General features: G+C 45.6%; 1 protein-coding gene across 1 annotated transcript; it reads left to right on the forward strand.

Moving 5' to 3' along the window:
• The first annotated feature begins 3,406 nt into the window (after window positions 1-3,406).
• On the forward strand, window positions 3,407-13,579 carry LOC142774705 (pancreatic secretory granule membrane major glycoprotein GP2-like). Its single transcript, XM_075875587.1, has 6 exons — window positions 3,407-3,457; window positions 5,162-5,201; window positions 7,184-7,293; window positions 10,408-10,617; window positions 12,373-12,537; window positions 13,268-13,579. The coding sequence occupies exons 1-6, from the start codon at window positions 3,448-3,450 to the stop codon at window positions 13,378-13,380; spliced, it is 648 nt and encodes a 215-aa protein (XP_075731702.1). The 5' UTR covers window positions 3,407-3,447; the 3' UTR covers window positions 13,381-13,579.
• The last annotated feature ends 6,069 nt before the right edge of the window (window positions 13,580-19,648 follow it).

The raw sequence follows: 19,648 nt of genomic DNA on the forward strand, positions 1-19,648 counted from the left end.
TTTATAAGCTCGGGTATTTCTAGCGTATCTTGGACTACTCTAGACTGCGCCACCAACAGTGACCACTTACCAGTACTGTTTGAAATTTCTTGCCCCATTATTCCATCTTACTCCCAAGCTCGAACCTTTATCAATTATTCCAAATTTAAAAATGACCTAGAAGTTGCTTTGACTACCCCCACTGAAGACAACGATGAAAATAAAGCCATGAAATTAAGTGCGGTAATTAAAAGAACGTTCAAAAAAGCAGAATTTTCTATTGAGTCTGATACGAGAAAGCCTTGTAGCCAGTGGTGGAATTCTGAGTGCTCTCGTGATCATAGACGACGACAAGCGGCTTGGAAGCAGCTAATTCATAATCAGTCCCCCAAAAATTGGGCAGATTACAAGTTTATTGCTGCTACATTTAAGCGCACCGTGGCTAAAGCTAAAGAAGACTATGACAAAAAACATTTCGACTTTCTTTCCAAACCTAGAAATAAGAAAGCGTTATTCCGATATATGAGATCGCGCAAAATTCTGCCGTCTCTAGCTAACTCTGATTATGACAGGTTATCGACGGAAGAAATGACTAATTCGTTAGAGGCAATCGGAAGAGGTTTAGCTAACAGATTTTCGTCGACTTTGACAATCAACTGGCAAAAGTCCTCTATAAAGACTGACTACGAAAAAGTGACATTGTCCGAAATGTCAAGCGTAATTAGAAACTTACCCTCTTCGGCTCCTGGTCCTGACGGTATAACAGTTCCTATGATTAAAATTTTATTCCAGATATCACCCGGCGACGTCCTCAACCTTATAAACTATTCCTTAAGCAATGCCTGGATACCACATGACTGGAAAATAGCTAGAGTGATTCCCATATTAAAAAAACAAGGGTCAGGTTTTAACATTGACAACATCAGACCAATCTCTCTAACATCTCACCTGATCAAAATTATAGAGAGAGTTCTCAATAATAGAATAAAAGTTTGGATGGCTGACAAGCTAATATTGAAACCATTTCAAATAGGTTTTCGTAGCGAATGCTCAATTTGGTGTGCTCATGCCGACTTAGAGAGCCGAATACAGCTTGCCCGAAAAAGACGACAATACGCGGTACTAGTAACACTAGACATAGCTAAAGCTTATGATAGCGTTGAGCACTCAATTTTATTGAATTCTTTACACGAATGTGACTTTCCGCGTTATATTGTTGATTGGGTAGCAGAGTTTCTAAAATCGAGAGAATTTTATTGTGCAAAGGATGGATGTCACTCATCTAAATTCAAACAGCAACGTGGAGTACCTCAAGGGGCGGTCCTATCTCCGCTGTTATTCAATGTGTTGATGAGCTCAATTCCCATTGAACGAGATATCACTGTCTACATTTATGCAGACGACATTGCATTTTTCGTTGCAGATAGTGACATTTATTCTTTGCATCAAAAATTGCAAAAGTACATGTATTCTCTTGAAATTTGGCTGCATTCAATTTCATTGTCTCTAAACATCAGTAAAAGTGCGCTCCTGGTGTTCCCTATAGCAGATTCTATTCAAATTTCAGTACTTTATAATCAGGAACCGATTCCACAAGTAGAGTCTATCAAATATTTGGGCATTATTTATAACGAGAAACTTAACTGGAGCCCTCACATAGACTATAACGTGGCAAAGGCACAACGAGCTTCAGGCTTATTGCGAAGGTTGAGCAACAGAAAATATGGGTTACGTAGACACACCTTATTAATGATATATAAAATGTACATGCGCCCAATACTCGAATTTGGGTGTATATTATTTTCGGGTGGCCCTACGTACAAAATTAAACCGTTAGTTCTATTAGAGCGAGAAGCGTTACGGTTGTGTTTGCGACTCCCCAGGTATGTCGCTATTAATGTACTATATCAGGAAGCTCGCATACCAACTATTCTTTGCCGATTCCGTATCTTAACAGTACAAACATACTTGAAATTTTACGGCTTATCAGCGAGACGATCTGCATATGCCTTTATTAGTGACCCCGACGCCTTCTTCCTCGCTCACTGGCCACGCTTTCGTACTCCCCAGATTATTTTTGTACAAAAGAAACTTGAAAGCATAAAGGTGGATATCAGATCGGTAATTGGAACCAAAGCATTAAATCACAATATTACGATAGAATGTGATGAAATTTTTCCCCCACTATCTAAGTTTCAATCTTCGAGTTACTTAAATGACAGGTTAGAAGACTACATAGCTCATGCGGAAATAAAGAACATAATAGCCACAGACGCTTCTGTGAATAAAGAAAAGGCAGCAGTAGGAATCGTCTCAGATTACCTCGGTTGGTCATTCTCGGTAAGACTACCAGACTTCACTCCGGTTTTCGAAGCTGAGCTCCTGGCTATTATTTTAGCGCTACGAAAACTTCCTTCAAACGAAGAGAGTGCAATGATAATTACTGATTCTCTTTCGCTGTGTACTACTCTCACAGCTTCAGAACAATCAAGAGCTCTAGCGACATTACAAACATTAGTTCCACCTCATGTGAAGTTCCTGAAGTTAGTCTGGGTCCCGGGACACTGTGGCATACGGTTGAATGAAATAGCCGATTCACTATCTCGAGCCACACTTGATGGCCCTGTGATCTCGGTACTACCAGAATCGGAACACATAGTGTCGATCAGATATAGAAAATGGGCTATTTATACGGATATTATGGAAAATATTACTAAATATACGGACTATCAGCACCTAACATACCCCTGGAAACCTCAGTGGAGTCAATCTAAAAAGTTAGAAGTTATTTTAACCAAATTTCGATGTCGTGTCCCTCCATTAAACTTTTACTTGCACAGAGCTGGTCTGGCGATATCCCCCCTGTGTCCATTCTGTGAAGAAACGGAAACAATAGAACATTACTTTATAACATGTAAAAACTATTCATTAATTAGGAAAAGACTTTTAATTGTTCCGTTTCAAGCAGTAGGTTTAAATTTAACTGCAGATAATGTTCTAAGTTTCGGTGCCTTTAGCTTGGGACATTGCCACAGGAGCGTATTCGATGCTGTATGCAATTTCATTCGAGAATCAAAGCGCATGTCATAATAATGCCTGCTTAAATATATTTCTGAAGACACTTGTCTAATTTTGAATGAAATTTGCATATTCATTTGATTGTGACCGGGTGAGATAAGCTCGATTGTCTGGTCTACTCAAAATTTCTGTCTTCCACTGTAGTATTACCTCACCTTTTCTCTTCTTGATTCAATCTTCAATTATTTGTTTAGTTTAATATTCCTTTTTAGTTAATTATTATTTTCTATTACATCATTAGTTTTTTCATTAAGGATAAACCTTTTAATATATCTCATATAGGATACTTCTAGATTTCATGGCCAATCCCCCATAGTGGGTATGTGCCAGTGCGAAGGGGCAACAACAACAACAACAACTGCGCGCCGAGCTGTTGTCGCATCGACCATCATGCCATACGGTCTGTACAACTAATTTTGAAAACCCACTCTCCCAAATCATTATACGCGCCTGCAGACGGCGTGGTTCTTCGATCAAGTCAGCTTCAGGGTGATCGAAATATTCGCTATAGCGAGTGTATAGGCCGGTCAGGAGCGAGCACATGATATAAGCGGCTTGTAAGAATTGTAAGCGTGGTTATCTGCGACGCGTTTGTGTGTTTAAATTCACACTACAACGAATAGCCACGACAATCGGTGGTTCTTTCGAAGTTACAGGGAGGCGGGGAACTGATGTGTTGTGTTTTGACTGCGTTTGTTCTTGAGCGGCAGTAAACTTTTTTTTTGTTTTGGGGGGGGGGGGGGTAAATGAACTTAATCATGCAAAACATTTTCAGCGTGTCAGCGTGCTCATAATACGCTGCCGATTGGTATCGAGGCTTCTGGAAACATACCAGCCATATCACAGCGCAGCGCGCGGCCTGGAATTTACAATTATTTTCATCGAGAAAGCGTTCTCTTCTCTTGCTTCAAATGATGTTATATATCCAAGTAACCGCGCCATATAGCCAAATTCACGGCTATTGGGCGATTCGAGCATCATGAGCATGGCCTCCATGCTATCTCGGAGGCTATGTCGTGAGCTGTATAGTCACCGAGGCCGCCGCGTGAGGTCACCTCGTGCGCTCGCTATAACAATGAAAGTAAGCCTCGCGTTCGGAGTAACACAAAGCGCTCAAGGTCATCCCGCGCTCGCGACGCAACTTCTTTCCCCCCTGCCTTTCCTGCCTGCTTAACTTCCAGCGCACTCGTCACGACCTGAGAAGAGAGGAGGCCATTACAGTTTTCGAAAAATCTCTAATTCCAATCTGACTTTACGGATTCAATCTTTTTTTTTTTCTGAGGTAGTCGATTCGTCGGGCAATGAACCCATTGAATGAAGCTATTCGATGGTTACTTGGCAAAGCGTTGCAAAGCCCTTTTAACATGTCCTTTGCATGTATAACCAAGCTGAATATGTGCACAAACTAAACACTGTAACGAAAGAAGCGTTATCGGACACTAACATGGCTTGTTTAATAAAAAGGCTGAACAATCTGCGATAATGAAATTATTACGCGAAGTGCAAATAAGTTAGAAGGTTGGATTTGAATGCGTGGAAATGAGAGTCTTAATATGACGTGGTAATGAGTTCCAGAGTTGTGTGGTTGAGATATTAGCAGTGAAATTCCTATAGTTAGTTTTGGGTTTACGTAATGAATAGCTCTTGTTGGAAGTGAAACAAGTAGACAAAGAGTGACGATACTGGCTTTTGGCAATTATGGATAACGCAAGCTTTCCTGTTGGTGGATTTGTACATCAGTATTCCGAGTGAGTATTTGTGTAGTTTTCACACCGACAGGCTACAGAGGGTACAAATCATGCGCGAAAATCTAGCCGGTGTTCCAACATAGCTTTGTGCTATGGAAGAATGCCACCATAGCACAATTGCTGGATGGAGCATTTGAAGGTTGCATAGTTCACATGGTTCGGTTCCTGCTGGCGGCCAAGTTGACTTCACACCCAGTTTGACCTTGTTCACATTTACATCATAATAAAATCCTCTACACTGTTCTTGGCTTTATTGTCTGTCAGTTCTCACTAGTGCTGTTCTCAACAAAAAAAAACGAGCTCTTAAAGTTACCTTTATTTCGTTCATTTATCATGTAACCTAACCTTTACCGCAGGAGGCCATTCTCGCTACAGCCATTACGAAGACAACTATGGGTAAGACGGAACTAATTCACCTTAATTTTATGACAAGATTAGACGGTTTGTTACACGTACCGGCACAGTCAGATTCGCTCGAATACAATAGTGGCACATTGCTTCATAGCTGGAACGTCTCGTGCAGTCGGCGCCAAAAGTTTAAGACACCACTCACTATAGGCTGGAGGAATTATATTTAAATTCCCACCGATTCTAGGCTAACTACTAAGGATAACTTTATTCGTAAGGGTTTCGGACAGGGGGTCACGAGCTCTATGGGTGGGGCCCGAAGCCCAGGGCTCCACTGGCTGCTGCCGCCTGTCTGACATGACCCAGGAGCGCAAGCTGTACCTCCGGGTCAGAGCTGGCGAGCTGTGCCTCCCGTTGCTCGAAAGTATTTGAGACTGTATTCGGTGTAACTGCACAGTACATGTTGTTACCGAGTTTCCAAACAAAAAACGGAAATCTCATTTTCAGGCTATCTGGTAAAGCTGCAGAAATATTCTCGTCTGGTGTCTTGTGGTTTCTAAAGTAGACGTTCGACTCTTCCAAATATAAAACTGTAACGTTTCGGCTAAAGTGAACTATAGAAACAATATCTTTAGGGACAACCGAAAGCAACCAGGTCATTGTTCTTGCCACCAATCTACTCCTGCGCATGTGAAAAGACAAAGAGGGTGGACCCACTTTGGCGTCCGCAGGGTTCCCTATAAGGGGGGTGGGGGGTGGACAAGGGTTTGTCGCAGCGCCCCCCCCCCTCGCAATCATATCGATGTGTACGGAGATGACATCGCGTTTCTCCCTCCCCCAGTGCCGCAGCGACCCCAACCTATTAAGTCAATGCATGCGGCTGACTTAGCGCCCCCTTTTAAGTAACTAGGCTATCCCCCTCCCCCATCCCCTTCCTATGCGCACGCCTGCAGCACGCCTGTGGGACGGGCGAACGATATGCGGAGACGCGTATGTTCGAACAGGCCGAACTGGAAATGTGGTGTTGCAGCTTAGGCTAGTTGGTATGGCATGACGATAGTTATAGCGCGAGAACAAAACGACGACACAGAGACAAGAAGGACTTTCGTGTCCTTCTTGTCTCTGTGTCGTCGTTTTGTTCTCGCGCTATAACTATCGAGCTGGAAAGTTGCAAGGAGACGATTAGTGACTTGAAATCGCGAAATCAACCACCGCACTCGAGGCACGTGCCATCCCGCTAAGAGCGCTACCGATTGAGGAGTCCAATGCCAAGAGGGAATTTCGTTTGACAGAGTTTTAACTGCGTATATTGAGCTTGCTCAAGCGCATTGTGCATGGATGGCGAAACCGGAATTTCTTTTTTCTTGTTTTTTTTTTTTAAGAAAAGGGGGGGGGGGGTCCGACTATGCTTCATGAATGTTAGTGTGCGCATTTGTGCGTACGCGTGTCCACATGCAAAACAGAAAATTTCGGGGTGGGTACGCCAGTGTCGACGGCACAAGATTGGGAAATGATATATGTTTGCGAAAATACATCAGAAAGAAACATCGTCACACTATATATATATATATATATATATATATATATATATATATATATATATATATATATATATATATGTGTGTGTGTGTGTGTGTTTGTGTGTGTGTGTGTGTGTGTGCGTGTGTGCGTGCGTGCGTGCGTGCGTGTGTGTGTGTGTGTGTGTGTGTGTGTGTGTGTGTGTGTGTGTGTGTCGAATAAATGAACAGGGAGATGTAACAGAGAAGGCGCGTGCACCAGGGTGTGGCAGAAAAGTAGCTGGACAGATTAGATTACGAAGTTTGCTGGGATAACGGTGACCGCAGCTATATATCACAGGACCGGGTTAACCTGCGGAAAATCAAGAGCGACCTTTGCCCTGCAGTGGAGGCGTGATCACGCTGGTGAGGATGACGATGTGTCGAAGTGAATACGCTACCGCACATTCGTAGAGAAAGCGAGCATACCTTGGTTCAACCTAAACTATGTTTTCTTCTGCATTCGCCATGCAGCTCCCGGAAAAGGAGTCGCAAGGAGTTCGGAGCCTTCGTCGCCGTCTTCCTGATGTGCGCGACATTTTGCGGATTACTCATAGCCTTGCTCATGTTCCTTTTCCACAACAGTGAGTACATATGCACTGTAAGATAGAGAGATGAAATCTGTACGGTACGCCACGCGAAGCCCCTTTTAAAAGGCGCCTAAACCACCGTGATGTCGAAATTTAGTTGTGGTGTTGCTGTTTTTTTAATTGAAATAGAAAAATAAATAAAGCAGTTAACACCATTGCTTAGTGACGGCTACCCCTTTCCAGTTGGCTGTTGCGATATAAAAAATTAATATATATACACATATATACAGTCCTACATCCGTAAGTTCGAAAATTCTCAGTTGGGCAGATCAAACACACAGTCGCGGTGCACACATTCAACACAGTCCCCTCAATACTCATCACAAATGTTTGTGTCCCCAAAGAAATGTTGGAGCATTTTAATCACTTTTAGGTTTATCCTAGACCGCCGCGGTCCAGTATTTTCACCAACGAAAACGTTCGTTCCGAGTCTAGCATGTGGAGTTCCTGTTCGAGTCACCTTTTATGTGTGTCGTGTTTGGGACAGTCAAGCAATAGATAGTACGCAGTTGTGGACGAGTCCACTAAAAACACGTAACCACGAGAATTACTCGAAACGATGCCGTAAGAATGGAGCTGGAAGCGTTTGATGGTGCAAAAGCGGCTCTCGCTCGCTTCACTCTTTCCTTGGCTACTCTCCTTTCAATCTCTCTCCTCCTGGCCGAGTACTCCTCCTCACAGTGCGAGGAAAAAGAGTGGCGAGCGTGCGTGCCTGTGAGCTCAAGTGTTTCTGTGGATGACATGACCGTACGCGAATGGTGACGTCACGGCCAACGCTGGTGATACTGAAAGGCCCGGATAATACGAGGGATTGTTTCTTGGAATTTGTGGCACACCCGCGACTCGTAGCACTGCCACGTTTCTAATTATTTCAGCGTGATGGTGTTCTGAATTAGATGCGCGTGTTTACTCAAACTGTTGAAAAGTAATCGGAGGTGTTCTATGGGGCCTTGAATGGTGACTTAGGCATGAGCTATAACTCCCTAAACTGGCGATGCTTCGCGTAACGTAAGATTTTGTTTTTATCATGTCTGGAGTGAGAAAAGCTGCGGACAACGGAATGGAAGGCCTTCGCTTATATCTTTTGGAATCACACATATATATGGCATGTCCAGCTCTATTACAGTGAAAACCTGGAAATCACTTTTTTTATCCCCCACTTCTCTTGTAGTGGTCAGAGAAGAGAACATACGTAAGTAGGCGCAGCGCTGCGCTGGTTAAAACCCATTTTGTTATACGCTTGGAGCATAATCCGATATATCTGCATGCGAACAACGTATCCTATTTCCCCCTAATCAATCCATGTCATATTCGCCTGGAACGTAGTCATAATTTTTTTTGCGGGAGCGAGGGGGAGGGTTCAACTACGCTTTATGTATGCTCGTGCGAGCATTTGCATGTGTACGCGTGCATATATACGTATATACGCAAGCAAAAGTGAAAATTTTCGGGAAGGGGGAGGGGGCTACGCTATTGGTATATACCAACACCACCTAGAATTTTCTAGGTGGTGTTGCATACACTCGCATATATGTATAGCTATAGCATTGGGGGTTTGGTACTGAGCTGAACATGCTTTAGTTCGGCGGCCGTGAATCATGCAAGTATTTTACCCATATGAGCGTAACTTTGGTCACGACGTTTACATGATTATTTTTTCATTATGCGAGGCGTGCGGTGCGAGTAACGGGGCAAGGGGCGCTTACGGATATTTTGTTAATGCATATAATATGCTTTCCTCCTTTTTCAACGCTCGGTTGTAGAATGGGAGCAAAACCTCGATTTCCTCCTCCATTTCCTGATATGCCTTTGCATGCGGGACCCAGAGTAGTTTTCATGTAATAATACCTGGCTATGTGAGCACACAGAAGTACGAGTACACAAGTACCGCGTTGACAACTCCTTTCAACAAGGGCTTCCTTTGAGACGCGTTGCAAATATGCGTAACCTTCGGAAAGGCTGCCTTAGCTCTCCCAAAGTACGGCCTAGAGCCGCCCTCCTCTTTGAAATAAAAGTTCAATTCAGTCGCTTCTTTCTGTTGAAAAGGCCTGCTTGTCGCAAGAATCATGGATTCACGGCAGCCAACACAATATCGTGATGCAGGTGGTGGTTGGTTGTTTACACGAGAAACAAAGCCGCGTTTCTATACGCAGTGGCGTGACACGCAGTTTAAAAGCGTCCCGCAACAATTTTCCAAGTAATAATGAAACGGGTTCTCCAAAGAGCTTATTGCCTTACGAATTGAACGCCGCAAAAATTTTTAGAACCCGTCCAGTGCGAGCGTAATTACAAAGATTTGTCGCCCGCTGCAATCGCATTCTCTCTTCTCTCGTCCCGACGAAAACGCTAGAAGCTTAGCGGGGAGGAATGGCAGGGGCAAGGAAACTACGCCACCCTCGCCTCGTGACCTTGAGCGCTTTTCTCTTTTTTTCTTCGAATGCGCGTCTTTTTCAGTGTGATCGCGCGTGAACGCGTGGACAAGTCACGGCCTCCCGCGGCGATCCCTGTAACGACCGAACGCGCCACGTTCAAGTCAGCTAATGCCTGACAGATGGTCTTCTACAAGTGATTTTTGAGCGTCTTCCGTCGTTTGTCGAGAGAAGAGAAAGCAATTTTTAGCTGAGTTTGATAATTTATTGTGAATTTCAGACCACGTGCTGCGCTATAACATTTAGCTGGCGCTGTTCTCGGGATCCCCTACTACCGATCGGCAGCGTGTTCTGACCATGCTCATAAAGTGTTGCAGGGCCTTTTTATAATTTATTTTAAAGATGTTCTAGGCTATGTATTCTGTAGCTGATGCGCGTGTCCGTGGTCTTCGGCATGGGGTGAGCAAAGGGGGAACTTACCCCCTCCCCTAAGCCACAACAGCCCTGCCTTTGACACCACGTGCCCCAGCAGCGCCCGTCCCCCTTCGTAACGTGATTCAACAGGGTTGTTGCCCCCCCCCCTTAAAGACAAAACTCTGCAGATGCCAAAGCGTGTGTGTCCACACAAATACGGCGTAACACTAATCTATCCCGCAACTTATCTCTTTTGCAAATTTGCTGTGTCAGAGCTCCTTTAAAAGTGAGGAAGGTAAGAAAGACGTATACGCTTCCATCGCAGAGAACATGCGCTGCGCAAGGCCCATCGTGGTGAGGCTGTCGACGGGCATCCGGTCGATGAACAGCATCATGACGTCGAACGACAACGGCAGCTGCGACAACGAGCTGGCGCAGGGCTGGTACCGCTTCGAGACGCCCTACGGGAACCGCATGCCCGAGCAACCGGCCTCGCCCGGCATGTGCAACACCATGGTGCCCTTCTGGTTCTACGGTAATCTCTCCCAACACCCTCATTTCCGGTACTTGAACATTTTTTGACATAGCGCAACGACGACGCGAAGGAAGATGAAAGGGGACACACCCGGACAGCGCTGTGGTGCGTCTTTCTTCTTTCTTCCTTCGCGTCACCGTTGAGCTATCAAAAATGTTCAGGTATGGTCACCAACTGGCCCAGCTTTCAATTCTACTACAGTCGTTTCGTACTTATATGGAGTAAAAGTTCGCTATAACGAAACAACCCGGAGATGCGAACGAACAGGGCGGTCGGGAGAAGTAACGGTGGACGCACTGTAGAGCGAACTGATACATCGAACGTGTCTGCTGCGACGTCGTCCGAGAAGGTATCGATGACTCGATCTGAATAGATGACCAATATTATGGTGAATAATAAGAATCTGTTGCATAAGGAAGTAATTCACACGTGATTAATGCACTGCGTGCGTTTCTTTTTTTTTCGCATGCCTATAGTTAAATTTGCTATCTGAAGAATTGGTCAAAGAGAGAGTACAGCGAAACCCAATCATTTCTGACTCGGATAAATTGGTTCATCGTCATCTTCGAATACTACGATGATTTTAAGCCAATGGTTAGCAAAATCTATGGTTTTCGCATAGAACTAAACCACCCGAAACATTCATAACCCGAATACTTCTATCTGCGGCGAATATGAAGTCGTATACGCACGTCACCACATGTGCAGCAAGCGCTGGGCGGATCATATTCGAGCGTGGTGGTTTATTGCGCATGCGTGCGTGCATGCGTGCACGTGAATGCCCCACGGCTCGACATGGTCCACCGGCGGCCGCGAAGGCAGCGCCGCTTCTCACCGCGCAGCTCATTTTCGCTCGCAAGCAGTAGAAAATTGAGTGGGGCTGCGCAGTAACACAAGCTCTAATTTTGACGACTAATTATGACGCACATGGCCGCATCAGACTACGTCACTACGTACAGCAAAGTTTCGGACTTCATAAACAAAGGCTTTTTCGCTGTAGGATATATATGCAAAATACCGTTTTTTTTTGTTACTTTCAAAAACGTTTTGAAAATTTAAATCCCGATTTGCTCGTGTAAGCAATTTTTGAATGTGTCGCTATAATTCAAGATTTTTTTTTTCGTTTCCACCGGAATCTGATCACACGTTCAGACCAGTCGTACGTTCGGACCAGTTGTCCATTTTGTGACCCTGCACCCCGATCGGTAGCAGGGTCACAAGATGCTACCGATCGGTAGTTGAGGCTCCCGAGAACAGGCGACTAGAGTCCACCAAAAATTCTTAAAGTCAGCTTAATATTGCTTACTATTTCGACAAATGACGCCACAAACTCAGAGATCACTCACCACAGCCACTGATCAGCCATTGGCTGATTTAAGCATGGTAAGCTTGGTCGTTACTGGGGCCGCCGCGAGAGGCCCTTACTTGTGCACGCGTGATTGCACTGAAAAGCTGCGTAATTAAAAGGGGAAAAAAAAGAAAAAGTTCCCAAGATCACGAGGCGCGCGTGACGCATTTTCTTTTCCCGTGACATGCCTCCCTGCTTGGCTTCAAGCGCTTTCGTCGGGACGAGAGAAAAGAGATTGTAATTGCAGCGTGTGACAAATCATCGTAACTCCGCTTCTACTAGACAAATTCTAAAAAAAATCGCGCTGGTGAATCTACGAGGAAATAAGCTCCTTAAGTGAATCCACTCCATTGCTACTTGAAAAAGTGTTGCGGGGCGCCTTGAGACCTCGTTCTGAAATTGCGCAGGGCGACATCCTCACCAGCCGAGCATTCCGATGCCTGCGGTGGCTTGCGGCGCGGACGAGACCGACTCGTGCAGCTATTACGCCAACATCCGGGTACAGCACTGCGGCACTTACATGGCCTACTACCTACAGCCGCTGCCAAGATGCTTCATGGCCTACTGCATCGGTCAGTGGGGCTTACGGTTGTTGTTGCCTTACGGTTGTTGTTGCCGCGGGTTATTTGTCGTCACCGTTACCGCCATGCTTGCCATCATCTGCATCGTTGTTGCCGTCGTTTTATTGCGATAGCAATTATACGTATACTCCCGGCGCGTTCATTTAATTTATTTGTTTCCGTTGTAAACGTGAAGAAAAAAATCCGTAAACAGGAATTGTGTCAAATGACGCTACCAACTGGACAAATGATGCCATAAACTCAGAGATCACTCGCCACGGCCACTGTATCAGCCATTGGCTGATTTAAGCATGGCGCGCTTGGTGGTTACTTGGTGGCTCGATGAAACTTTCTAAAACTTCGTATAGGTCTATGACGCCCACGGATGACAGAGTGCTTCATTTTTTTTTTATCGATTAAAAGCTAGGTATAGGGCTCAAAGGACGCTTTCAAAATTTATGACAGGCGGGAATTTCAAGGTGGCGTCTCCACAAGCATTTTCGTTTCGCGCGTTTTTCGCACACTCAGAGTGGGTGTTTTCAGGATTGTAAAATTGTACTTTACTGATACGCGAAAAATCTTTTTTTTTTATTTTCAGCGTCCACGTCCACTTAATGGCGCAAAGTGCTTTACAGTGTAACGCTGGCTGTAAGGAGGGCACTCACAGTTATCGCCTTGCAATGATTGTAATGATGAATATATATATATATATATATATATATATTAATGACTCGCTGTGCAGGCGAGCGTGTGTCGCGAAGGAAGCATCGGAACGCCAGCGACTTCGCGCACTGGAACGTGACGACCGAGTTGATCACGGAGGTCACATCACCGGATACGAACCAGTATGGCTGACGTCACACAGACCGTGCCAGAGCGGTGCTAATTGGAATATACAGGCCCCGCCAAAATTCAACCCCTTGGTTTCTTCTGTCTGTACTCCTCCCATATACGACAGAACTTATTCTGCAACTTTACACAATATCCGGAGGACTTGATGACGTCATTCACGCGGCAATTTCGCGACGAAACTATCGTGTGGGATGATACTTCGACTGTCTCACACCTGTACTGGTGGCGCCGTAACGGGGACAAAATTTAGACGGATATATTTCATAGAAATTTTGCCAAATCTTTACACACCTCGTAAGCTTTAGGTTATATACGTAACTTTATGCAGTAATTTAATCGATTACAAATCGCCAGCTAGCCTAGACTGAATAAATACATATTTACAGTGGCATCCGAGATCGACCTCTCTTCCTTCCCAGTTCTCGGCCACTGCAATATATTCGCAATTGCGACGTGGAGTTGCATTTACTGCAATCAGTTTCAAAGTGAACGCACTCCGTCGGAGAGTAGAACTCTCCAAAAACGGAGTACGCAAGCACTGAAAAACGGAGTTACGAAACTCCCTTTGGTCATACCGTTTCGTGCACTGACGGAGCGTTTGGAAAGTCCATGAAATGGACAGAGGCAGAACGATTCTTAGTCTTAACGGATGCATGGCTCACGTATACATTACGTCTAGAGCAGTTAATAGTCTACGAACAAAAAATCACGCGCGAACAGTCAGCGGCTATATCCTTAGTGTGGGATATTTTTATTTACGTGGGATAATACGTAGGCATCTATCTTTTAATGACGTTCGAATAGTTTTTTTTTCATTCGCCCTTCGTTCAGGTAAGCGTTTCACATCCAATTTCCCAACTATCCCCGCACCCCATTTTTTTTTCTCCGACCTATGTTGTAATTTCGTGGCATCATATGCTATGAAAAGACGATGTACCTTATTCAGTTGCAATAAATGGTTACGATGAATGATGTCATAAGAGTTATTCGGCGTTTTTCTTTTCTTTTCTTGAATGATGTCGGTACCGCAGCTGCCAATGGAAATAAGGGCGTGCATACCGCACGATATTCCAACGACAGCCAACCGGCGTTGGAAGTACGAGAGTGCATGCTTCTGCCGCGGCGGTATACAATGAAATGCATGGTTGCTCCTCTGCCGGGCCGAAAGTCGCGGGTTCAATTTCGGTTACTGCGGTTGTACTTCGATGGAGGTTACACGCTAGAGGCCCGTATATACTGTGCGAAGTCAATGCACGCTAAAGAACACCAGATGATCGAAGCCCTTAGTCTTAACGGATGCATGGCTCACGTATACATTACGTCTAGAGCAGTTAATAGTCTACGAACAAAAAATCACGCGCGAACAGTCAGCGGCTATATCCTTATACAGCACGCTTCATAACCATATCCTCGTTTTAGCACGCAGAAACTTCGATATTATTAAGTGTGAGAGAGCTAGATTAGACGCGCTCACAAAAATTGATCGAAGACAGGTGCGAACCTTGCTAACGTGTCTCTTTATTGCACCATTACATCTTCAAGTACGCATAACACACTATACTGCTACTAGAACTAACACGCTTTAACTTACAAAGAACTTTTCAATGTCCTCGGGATACTTCGAAATGGCTCGAGATATTTCTCATGTCTTCGAGGAAGTGCTTGCGCGCGCATTTTACGCTGAAGATAATCACTTCGCAAGCTGGAAATATATTTTGCATATATACGTTCTGCCGCGTGCTCGATTGAAAAGAAATATCGTCCCCGGTGAGAAGACCCGTGGTCGCGCTCTGCGCAGGAAACCGCAAACTTCACTCAATGCTAGAGTCAAGAGTAAATAATAAAAAAAATCTCGAGCACAACCAAGTGAACGACGCGGGAAAAAAAAACGGTTTGCATGAATACAAGCCAAGCAGAAAATGGCGAACGAAAAGAACTTGTTGTATCAGAGGTCCAAGAGAAAAAGAAAAAAAAAACACGTGACGTGTGCCGCAAGGGCGCGGCGCGCCTTTCCGGCTGATCTCGGCAATTAACTTCTCGAACAGCCGTCACGGAGGTGAAGTACGCGAGACGCGTAAATTGTCCTCCCCTCGGAGCGGAAACACCGACGCACACGATCTCGCCATAACAACCGACGTCCCTCACTCACGTTCAGCCTCCCCCCACAAAATGACGGCATCTCCTCGGCTAAGTGACTCGCCCTCGTACGTAACCAAGAACGAACGTCACGAAAGCCGCCGCTTGTTCGCGTGAGAAGTCGCGTTAAAGCATTCCGCTAGGCGCTCGAAACGGACTTGTTTATGGCACGCCATAATGTCCCTAGAAATAACTAAATGCGGGGACGGCAGGGAGCGCCGCTCCGCGGTGGGTACGGGAAGCGGTGGTCGAAAAGCCGGACGGCGATTAAGTCGTCAGCGCTCGTCGTCTTTCAAAACTGGAGCAGACTTACTCTAGTGGGGTTCATGATGGGACTTGCTTAAAGCTGGACGCGACAATATTTCACATGCGTCAGGAGTATACGCAGCCGATCGCAGCTGCGAAGCTCCGGCATTTGCGATGCGAACAGTTCGTGGGAAGACTGGAAAAAAGGGGGACAAGCGCGTGACCAAAAAATTTCGAAGGGGGTTGAGGGTAGGAGTGGGAGGTGGGGGAAACTCGCTGAAGGCCTTGAATATTTTGATAAACGCACATTTTCACAGTTTATTTCCGGCAAAACGCCACCCTCCATCGAAAATTTGAAAGGGACCCGCTTAGATACAGGCGTGGGAGAGGAAGGAAGCAAAGTCGGACAGAATTTACAGAGTTTCGCCAATGTAAATGTGAGGGCATTGCTAGATTTTAGTGACTGAAAACAATGCATTGACTCCAACAGCCAATGGCCTGCATTAACCACCATACCCGGTGTTAATGTTAAGTTTTATGAATTCCTTAAAGTTAACCACTGGGAAGAACATCAAAACTACCTCCGCAGATAACGCAGGGGCCACAAAGTGAGACAATTATCGTGGCTATTAGTTTCCCAATTAACTAAGATTTAATAATTAACTTTTCAGTGACTGCGGCGAGCGGGCGTATTTGTATTGAAAAGTTGGAGGCACTCGCGCTTCTACACAGTTACACGTGGAACAAATCTTCTAGCGTGTCTGTGATCCGAGATATCCCGCGGCAAATTTAACTGTACAGTGCATGATTCAATATCAAATGAGTTTCGTTTAAGTTAGTCCAAGGTCGCTGTTTTCTTCTATATATAAGCGTCAAAACATAAGACCGCATCTAAAGGCATTTCTGCGAATCGCATGCGCGTTATACGCGTCATCAATTCCAGTCAGAAGCTCATTACACCTTCCCTCCTAAAGGGTTAATTATCAATCTATCCATTCCACATTTTACCGTCAAGCTAGGTATACCCCAGGCACCAAGAATAAGCAAGACTTTGCAGAGGAAGCTTTATGAAGGAAAATTTAAACGGAAGAATTATGCCATGCCGCATACAGCTTTATCATTTTGCTTTTATTTTGTCACAAGTGACATACTTGATGTTTATATATATGTTTGTGCGGGCCTAAAAGAAAGAAAAGTTTTTTATTGCTTCCTACCGCCTCACGTAGGCACATAACGCGGCCTCGTCGTAGACGAGCATCGTGCGCTGTACCGCATTTTCTTAGCCTGTAACCCGCAGAAGTGAATTTCGCCTCTGAAGGTATTTTCTGCACGAATGGGGCATCGTTTCAAACTTGACTTTGTATGCACGCTGAGGCATTGGTTATGACAAGCGTCACTGAAAGAACGTGTTTTCTCTTGCAAACTGTTCGAGCAATTTGCTCGATTGCGAGCAAAGCATCCTGGGAAAATCCCTCCCCGAATGTTCCACAGTCGTTCACGTGCGGCACAATATAGATAGTTTTAGTTAAGCGTCAGCGTGACAGCGAGGGTTAATGTGCGGAAGTGAATTCCAAGGAACTACGTTCCCGGAACAAGTTCCTTTTTGGGGAGAAACGGAGGAACGTCACCGTTCCATTCGGGAACGGAGGAACTGTAACGGTAACTCGTGACGTTTACGAAGGACTGACGGCAGAAGGGAACGGCGTTACTTCTGTTAACGTTCCGCGGCATTCAACAGGAGCATGCAAGCAGCGCACCATGCAGAATAGGCAGGACGGGTGACGTCGGCAGGCGCAAAGAATGTATACCGCTCACCTGTCACGTGATTGGATGAAGCATCCTGATTTTTCGCACCAAGGCGCCCGCAGGGGGTTCCGGGAAGTGCGCAAAGCCGAGCAAGTCTAGCGCGAGAGGATCATTTTTTTTTTTACAACAAAACCGTGTCATTATCAAGGTTTGCCGTGTGCCATATATATAGAAATAAGAAAAAAAAGTCTACATTGAAGGGTTCCTTTTCTTTTTTAGACACTATACTAATGAGATATTGTATATATTTAGAAATAAAGTTATGATCGTGAACAGACACTCGATTTCTATACGTGCTTCCAGAACACGTTTCGTTTTGCTTCCAGAACACGTGCGCCGATTTGTGCAGCGTGGTATGCCCTGATGGACGAACGAACTAGTACACAGAGAGAGAGAGAGAGAGAGAGAGAAAGTGATTCCGTCCGGCGACCGTGCTGCATATTTGTCCCGCCAAGCAAGCTGTCATTGTAAAGTGAATTCATTACTTGTATAGCGTTGACATCGACGATAGTTATAGCGCGAGAACAGAACGACGACAAAGAGACAACAAGGACACTCTTTGTCGTCGTACCCGCAGGGCGCGGGTTCGAATCCCGGCTGCGGCGGCTGCATTTCCGATGGAGGCGGAAATGTTGTAGGCCCGTGTGCTCAGATTTGGGTGCACGTTAAAGAACCCCAGGTGGTCTAAATTTCCGGAGCCCTCCACTACGGCGTCTCTCATAATCGTATAGTGGTTTTGGGACGTTAAACCCCACATATCAATCAATCAACTCTTTGTCGTCGTTCTATTCTCGCGCTATAACTATCGTCATGTCATACCAACTAGCCCAAACTTCCACACTTTCAAGTTGACATCGAGGCGACCAAACTTCCGGACGCTCACGAGCCGCTGACGTACATCTCGCATATTGCCTCCTCCTGTGGACTGCCATCTGTCATCTGCAAAGGTGACCTCGTGCTTTGCGGCAAAGTAGCACCAGACAGAAATGGTGCGTTCGGAGAGCCTAATTTTAAAACATTTTCTTTCTTAAAACAAAAAAAAGCTGATCCCTTCATTATAGGAGTCAAACTTTCAAAGTCTCTGGACTTTTCAGCGTGCTCCTCAAGCACAAAGGACGCACCAAAAGAGCACACACACTTGAACGTGAACTAACAAATAGAGAGTTTCAGTACTGCGTATACGCTGCGTACGTGGCGGCGTTGCGTACGTAAGGACGCCACGATCTGCGTAGTGCGCATGCGCAGACCGCAACGCGCACGTATCGCGTTACGTACGCAGCCGCTAAGTACGCACGCATAAGATGAGTGCGTGCGTGCGTACGTATGAGCTGATCACGCCGCTCTTGAACAAGTTCGCTACAGCGTGAGACTTCATTTTGCAAAATGGCGGCATCGAAGGCAAGCACCGACCGGCTCTGTGGCTTAAAATATGGCCATAATCTGGCTATAACCCTTGGATTGGCTCACATTGGCTGTCAACAACACGTGCTTCTATTTTGATCTACCAGATGGCGCAACACGCTTCACGCTCGTTACGTACGCGGGTACTACGGCGTACTAAAAGCCGATTAGTGGCAAACGACGCCACGTAACGCAAGGCGCTTGCGTGATGCGTACGTAGCACCATTCCGCAGTACTAAAACTCTCTACTGTTGCAGCTCAACACTTGAAGCGCGCTGCTCAAACACGAAGAAGGACGCACGAAACGGACGCACAAGTATAGGACGAGCGCGAACTAACTGTCAAAGATTTTACTACTTTATGTTCGAGCAGCGCACGCCTTTCGCAAACAAGGCTGCTGTAGCGAGCGAAGCGACCATCATGCATGCGCTCTGTAAAGACCGCTCTGTGAAGCCGCTCTCTCTTTAATAAAGTTTACTACCTACCTACCTACCCTTCTTTCTCTCTATATTGGAGAGGGCTTGACGCCGCGTCAAAAAGAGACGCGCCGACGCGCGGCGACGGATACATGGGGTTACGCGTTTACGTCACCGCAAACTTTGCGGTGAAAATACTAAGACGTACAAACTGCCTCCGCGACGAAATAAGCGCGCGCGCACGGGCGACCGCGTATGGCCGAGTC

This window comes from Rhipicephalus microplus, chromosome 10 (assembly GCF_043290135.1).
Source record: "Rhipicephalus microplus isolate Deutch F79 chromosome 10, USDA_Rmic, whole genome shotgun sequence".
Classification (NCBI taxonomy): domain Eukaryota; kingdom Metazoa; phylum Arthropoda; class Arachnida; order Ixodida; family Ixodidae; genus Rhipicephalus; species Rhipicephalus microplus.